This window comes from Teleopsis dalmanni, chromosome 2 (genome assembly GCF_002237135.1).
Source record: "Teleopsis dalmanni isolate 2A chromosome 2, ASM223713v2, whole genome shotgun sequence".
Taxonomy (NCBI): Eukaryota; Metazoa; Arthropoda; class Insecta; order Diptera; family Diopsidae; genus Teleopsis; species Teleopsis dalmanni.
In genome coordinates, this window is record NC_051847.1 from 225,420,543 (window position 1) to 225,428,335 (window position 7,793).

At 36.1% G+C, this 7,793-nt stretch overlaps 1 protein-coding gene across 1 annotated transcript in view; it reads right to left on the reverse strand.

Annotated features, from left to right (window-relative positions):
- Positions 1–3,213: 3,213 nt before the first annotated feature.
- Positions 3,214–7,793, reverse strand: part of LOC119676855 (octopamine receptor Oamb-like) — a 19,575-nt gene continuing 14,995 nt past the window's right edge. Inside the window, exon 4 of the mRNA XM_038088114.1 lies at positions 3,214–3,319. Within this exon, the coding sequence (XP_037944042.1) occupies positions 3,214–3,319 (106 nt within the window). The remainder of the gene's footprint in view (positions 3,320–7,793) is intronic.

Consider the following 7,793-nt stretch of genomic DNA (forward strand, 5'->3'; position numbering starts at 1 on the left):
CCTGAATTGGCTGCAAAGTTGACATTTCATCCCCCTGTTTTACAAAGAAATATCGTGATTCGATGTAAGATTTTAAGAAAATATAGTAATTAATTGGGAGCATCTTTTTAAGCTTAAACAATAGGCCGTTATGCCAAACTTTATCAAATGCCTGGGATATGTCCAGAAATGCTGCTGTGCAGTACTTCTTTTTGTCAAATGCTGTATGTATGACATTAACCACTCTGTGTACTTGCTCTATTGTACTGTGTTTTTTTCTAAAACCAAATTGATATTCCGGAATTAGTCTCCTTCTATTGACAATGGGCATTAATCTGGTAAGAAATAAATTTTCCAACAACTTTGACATAACCGGTAGAAGACTAATTGGTCTATATGACTTAACATCTTTTGCCGTTTTCCCAGGTTTGAGTATCATGGTGATTTGAGCCACCTTGAATTGGGGAGGGATAAAGCCTTTTGTGACAATAGAATTAAAAATGTTTCGCAGCAATACTATTGCTTCATCCGGTAACTCCTTTAATATTTTTGAAGTAATTAGGTCATAGCCGGGTGCTTTATTTATTTTTAGTTTTTTGATTTCAAATTTTATGTCGAAAATGGAGAATTTTTGTATTGGAAGGTCCAGTTGGTCTCTCTAATCTCTTCAGATATACTATTTGGGGCTTCATTAATGTTTGGAACAAAAACTGAAGACAGATGGTCCGTAAATACTTTACATTTTTCTGTATCTGTTCGGGCCCATTGCCCAAGTTCGTTTTTTACTGGTGCATTGTGCGTTGTTGTCTGTTTCTTGATTGCTCGCCAGAGAGAGTAGTTGGTGGAAGTAGTTGCGTCTAGTCTTTGGAGATTTCTTTGTATTTCCAAATTTCTGGTTGTTTTCAGATGTTCTTTTAGATTTTTGATCAGCACATTAAAAAGTTTTTTATCTTTCGGAGATTTGGTTTGTTGCCAGCGCCTTCTGGCTGCTCTTTTGGCTCTTATAAGTTCTTGAGTCGTACTACATAATGGTGTGGCGAATTGTTGCATGTTTGAAGGCGTGGATCTCCAGGCTGATTGTTGAATACTCCTTATAAGATGTTCAGTTGCAAGCGCAATTTCTTCGTCTGTTTTAAGCGCCGTTTTTTCATCAAGTAATGCCTTAAGTGTATGCCTAAAGGCATCCCAGTTGGTTAATTTGTTGTGCAGATAACATTTTTGAACTTTAAGTTGTATATTCGATTTTATCCGTAATAATACTGGCGAGTGATCTGATGAAAGATCAAAGCTAGATTTACAGAAAGTGTCGTTTTGTCGCACTCCTTTAGTAACACAAAAGTCTAACAAGTCTGGCATTTTTTTTGGGATCCGTGGGCCAATAAGTTGGTTCTCCAGACGAGATAGTTGAAAGGTTTTCGCTTCTTATAGCCGCAAGCATCTGTCGTCCTTTGGGTGTTGAAAGCCGAGAGCCCCATTCAACGTGTTTAGCATTAAAATCTCCCCCCGCAATAAATCTGTTACCTAAGGTTCTAAAGAATTTTTTATATGTTGCCGTCTTAGTTGCGTGTTTTGGTGGACAGTATACTGATGTTATTGTGATTGAGCCACACCAATCTTTTACTGATATGCTGGTTGCTTGAATCTCTTCAGTGCGGTATTGTTGCATTTCAAAGTGTAATATATTTGTTTTAACTAAAATGCCACTTCCCCCATGAGCCGTTCCATCGGGATGCATAGTGTGGTAAAAGTCATAGCCTGGTACTTTAAAATAATGTTTTGAAGTAAAACGTGTTTCGGATATTAGCATGATGTCTACTTTTTGATCTTTTAAAAATTCTTGTAGCTCTAAACAATGTTTTGACAGCCCATTCGCATTACAGAGCACTATATTTAATTCACTGTCGGACATAATTTAGTCGTCAGCGTGACAAGAACATTCATTAACGTAGTGATTTGTTCTAACATTTGCTTAACTACTATTAGAACTTCGCTCATGGTATCTGTAAATGAAATAAAGCATCGGCATTTCCATGGTCAGTAGTTTTACGATACCGAACATCATAACATACTGATAAGCCATTAGTATAATAGCCCATCGCTGTAAACGATATGTCGTCATCGACGGCAACTGATGAGTTGGATTGAAAATGCTCGAGAGATTTAGATGCAGAAGCAATAGGCCTTTCTGTACCGTCAACGTACGTATGCAAGAGCACGACTCCTATGCCATAGGAGGAGGCATCTATAGCTAGAACCAACGGTAGCTGTTCCTGATAATGCGCTGCATTGAGAATATGCATCTTAAGAGCTATAAATGCTTGTTGTTGTGCAGAACCCCATGTGAATTTTACATTTTTCCGACGCAGCATGTTGATTGGCGCGGATGATTGCGAGAAATTAGGTATAAAATTATGGTAGTAGTTCACCTTGCCCATGAATGCTTTTGCTTGCTCTAAAGCATTCTAGATTTTGACTGCTTTTAGTCCTGACTCATCTGGCAAAATGTTTTTGCACTAATTTGAGGCCCAAGATACTCGGTTTTATCTCGTAGAAAGAAACATTTTTCTTGCTTGCATCTGATACCATTTTGTTGCAAAATTCGAAGTACTTGTTCTAGGCGGCTGATGTGTTGTTGAAATGTAGATGCAGAGATGATGATGTCATTGAGATAATTTCCGCAACCTTCTGCGCCTTGAAGTAACTGCTCAAGATATCTTTGGAATATAGCTGGAGCGCTTGCAATTCTAAACGGTAAACTTTGGTATTGAAATAATCCAAGCGAAGTGTTGACAACCATTATTGTTTTTGCCTCAAATACGCATCCTTAAGGTCGATTTTTGTAAAATGTTGACCGCAATGAATTTTATGGAAAAGACTTTCGCGTATGTGCAAAGGATATTTTTCAATGTCAATTTGTGCATTGACTGCTTACTTAAAATCCCCACAAATTATTAAGGAACCATCAGCTTTTGGTGCTAGCACGATAGGCGAAGCCCATTGGGAAAACTTCACAGGTTTTCAGATACCACCATTTGTCCATCGATCGACTTCTTTATTGAAAAGTGGCATTTGCATTTGATATCTACGCAAAGTTCATCAAGCACTGAAATTTCATTTTTGAAAACCAAATAAGGTTTTTTTGTTTAAAAAAATTGTTCACTTAAACATCGACGACATTTGGTTTCAACAAGACGGCGCAACATGCCATACCGTACGCTTAACAATCTATTCAAATCAATTTGGAAACAACTTCATTTCGAGAAATAGTCTTGTAAACTGACTAAAATAGTCAGAACTAGCTAAAATATTTGATCCATTAGCAATCTTTGGATCAGTAATGCTATATGCGAAAATATATATGAATTAATTGTGGTTACAAAAATATAACTGTTGTGCAGCGGCGTAAAAATCAAAGAATTATAAATTTACTGGTTAATACGCAAATCAAATCAACTTGTAAGTTTATGCATATTAATAAATGATGAACGGTGTAAACCCATTCTTGAATTTATGTGTAGATTATTACGGCCCCACATGAGTAAATTATAAAATTCGAGAACAAATATCTCTTAAAGTCTACAATGCGATATTCTGCATTTTGATGAGTTGTGAGGACAGTGAGAGAAACATACCGTTACAATATTTTAATAGGTCCTTAGTCGTATTAATAAAACAAACGATGATGTTGACGGCATAGTTCGAGTCAATATTATTTTCGATACTAAAAGGAAATCCAAGTGATGAAAATAAAATTATAATTGATCAAATTGCAACCAATATTTGAATTGAAAAGAAAAGTGTAACATTAAAATTAATACAAATAAAAGTTGATCTAGAATATGTGTGAACTATCAAATTGAGGTAAAACTGCTTGGTATAAATAGACGCACCTGTGACAATGAAACTCTCATATCTCACTTTTGTGATTTAAAAGTTTTAGGTATAAAAATCAGTGCAATAAGAGTGATTTTCTAGAGAAAGAAAAAATTAATTTAACCATACTTTGACATCTATTTGTCTATGACATAAATGTTCAAAAAGAAATATTTTAGATATATTAAGATGGTATTTTAAAAGTGGAAAGGTAGCAAATTACTTTACCCTACAGGACAATATTTTACAACCCCGAATCAATCATTGGTGCATATAATAATAACAACAAAACTAAATTTATTATCTGTAACTATTTTATAGAAGATTTAAGCAGAGAAAGCGAAAATTCCAAACAAATTTCGTTATTCCATACAAAAGAATCAGGGCATACAGTTATTGTCTTCATATGGAATTAAAGCAAAAAGTTTATTATTCACATTTACAAACTCTAATAAATAAGGACGTAAACTATTTTAAATTATTTTCTGCTACAAAATTTAATAGAACACCCATTAAAAATATGTTTGCTTTTAATGAAACAGCTTGTGCAATATATGAAATTATTCACATAGATACCTTGTCAATTCTAAGCTATCTTGCAGAGTTAAATTCGATTAAAATCAAACTGTTTTAACATGGAGGCATTAATGTTTATTTCTCTAAATCAGTTTCAGAAATTCTGATGTTGAGCATTTGAAAAACAGAAAAAATAAAATATTTAAATTTAGCAGAAGAATTGTCAACTAAACATCAAATACTAAAAGCAATTGATTATTATAATTATTGAAGGTAAATAGAACCCTGCGGCGTCAAGTTGTAGTAGTTGTGGAAGTGCGAAGCAGACAAGACTTAAACAATATGTCTTGTCTGCTTAAATAAATAATTATAAATCTGAGTTAAGTATATCAGTTGTTTAAATAAATTAAATAATATTAAAAATCTAATAGTTTGGATATATACAATAATAATACCATCATTTCACCATCAAAAATAAGAGAAAAATTTATCTTAACTGCAGACATAAAGAATTTCCGAATTTTAAAAAAATATGTAATTTCAGTAACTTTTTTGAATTTAATATTAAAATACCATATGTCTATGTGAAAGCGGAAGGGATGAAGAAACAAGGTAACGTGTCTGATTGTATTTAACTTTGAAAATGGCAGCACGATCCTTGTCACTGTTCTCTGCAAACTGACACTCCAGATAACTACAATCTAATGTGTGCAGCGAAATCATCCTCATGGCTATATCAGGTTTTATGTCGAGCTTGAATCTCACCATGTAAAACTATAAATCTAATAGAAAGGAAGATTTAACTCGAACAAGGAAGTTTCCTTGACAAGGTGCATCTACACATCTGGTTAATGACCTTAACAAATATAAGGCTGACATTACCGCTTTCCTGGAAATGTGATGGACGGGACAAGGGTGCCCTAAACGAGATCATTGTAACATCTACGTCTACTACATTCCATGCTATAAAGCACGAATTCAGCGTCGAATTTGCGGTAAGCTGGAAGTTGAGAAATTTGGTACCCACATTTACCCCATTGATGGCTGACCTTATTGATTACGGGACATGGAAACTTCAAGTATCTCCTCAGAAAGATAACTCTTGCTATGGAAGTCACTTGCAGACTATGTGTAGAAGATAAATAAACAGCTGTGCATATATTGTGCCAATGTCCAGCACTGGCATGCAGAAGAAAGATTGTCTTGGAACAACATTGGATTGATGATGACTTGGCGGGCAACCTCAAGCTAAATGAGCTGCTTGCATTAACTAGCGATGTAGTTATGCGAGCGGAAGAACGAAAAAGGACCCATGTCGTTTCATGGACTACTTCGGCTAATCCTTCACTACAGCGGGGCCACTTGTTGAACGGTGCGCTCTTCCAACGTCTTACAATATACCATATATATATATATAAATATGTATGTAAAGTAGTCGGTAGCGGAGTACAAGTACCTGGTAGTTGGTTGGGTGTCAGAAATACAACAGTGCTTTTGACGTGCTTGAGCACGTCAGAAAAGATAATTTTAATTTTTGAATTCTCGCGCGTATGGTAAATTTTTTTATTTTCACGCTGGCAACACTATTATACACATTCTGTCAAAGTTTAATGCATATCGTACGTTTAGTTTTTGTTTGGCGTCTATACGAAGAAGTCGAAAAATGTTCGTGTGGCGATTTTTATAATGAATCAAAAATTAGAACAACGTGCGTGCATCACATTTTGTGTTGCAAATGGATTCAAGTGTGCCGAGACTTTGAAAATGTTAAAAAAGGCCTTTGGTGATTTCTGTGTGTCGCAACCACGAGTATTCGAATGGTTTAAAAAGTTCAAAGACGGTCGTACAAGCTTGAACCATGATGAGATCCCTGGCCGCCCAACAACATCTGTTACTGAAGAAAACATTGCATCGTGTTGGAAAATCGTTGTGAATCGAATAGAGATTGTAGTGTTGTTGGGCATCTCATATGGATCGGCCGAACACATTTTAAGTGATGTTTTTGGTGATGTTTGAAACGCATCGCTTCTCGACTGGTGCCAAAAAAGCTAAAAAACCTCGATGTGATGTAGCCAAAGGGATGATTTTCAACGCAGATAGTGACCCCACATTCATCGAACGCATCATAACTGATGATGACACATGGGTCTATGAATTTGACATGCCAATTTGACCACCAAACAACAATCGACCGAATGGTGCTTCGAAGGTGAGCCGAAACCGAAAAGAAAACGACAAAGTCAGTCCAAAATCAAGGTTATGCTGACTGTTTTCTTCGATATTCGTGATGTAGTGCACTATGAATTCCTTCCGGACGGTGTAACGGTCAATAAGGATTATTATTTGGCCTTATGGATTTTACACCACGATAAGCACCGGTTGTGTCGCAGTTTTTGGCCAAAAACTCCACCAATATCATCAACCAAGCACCGTACTCTCCAGATATGGCTCCGTGTGACTTTTTTCTCTCCCCCGACACAAATTGCCATTGCGCGGAATGCGTTTTGAGACCATAAAGGCCATAAAAGAGAATTCGCTGAGCGTTTTTTTAAATTCTCGTTCTTTTTTGATCATAAGGTATATATATACCCCAATTAACGAAAGGCTTGCAAAATTCATATTAAGGCAAAATTTTTCCACATCAGCCTAATATGTGCACATGCTCTGACGGAAGATAAAGACCAAATAAACTATAAACAGCCATAACATACATTCAACACAGTCCCCATCATGACGTCAAAATTGTTGTAAAAGACTTTAACGTAAAGGTGAGTAAAGAAGGTATATTTGATACTACTGTCGAAAAGAAAAAAGATTGATTGATTTCGCGTGATATAGATACATGGTGATTTAAAGTACCAGATTCTAGCATCGCAACATACATAAAGCAACATGACTGTTACCTAATCACGAGATCATAAATTGATCGCGTTGTGATAGACGGAAGGGACGGATGCGTACAGTGTCTTTAATGTACGTACTATCCGAAGAGCCAATATCGACTCGGATCATTATCTTGTTGTAGCCAAGATCCGCACACATTTGTGTGCGATGAAAAAGGTACGTGAACAATGTACATGAGCACAGAGAAAGCTTAACGTTGAAAAGTTGAAATCACAACAGATAGTTAATGACTTCGCTACACGATTCTCGAAGTATCTGGAAAATGAATCTGACAAAACCGCATAATGGATCCACAAACCATATGCCTGCCGCTGCAGAAGAGATGACGAGGAGATGTTGTGATGCCACCCCAGAGAAAGATGCAGAATATCAAGCCATCCTGCATTCAGCAACTAGCGCTACTAATGAAAGATATTGGAAGAACAGAAGGAATGAGAAACGTCTTTTCAAGCCAAAACAGAAGGAAGCAGAAAGACATGAGTATGAAGAGTTTGAAAAGCTGGGCGCCAGAAATATGGCTC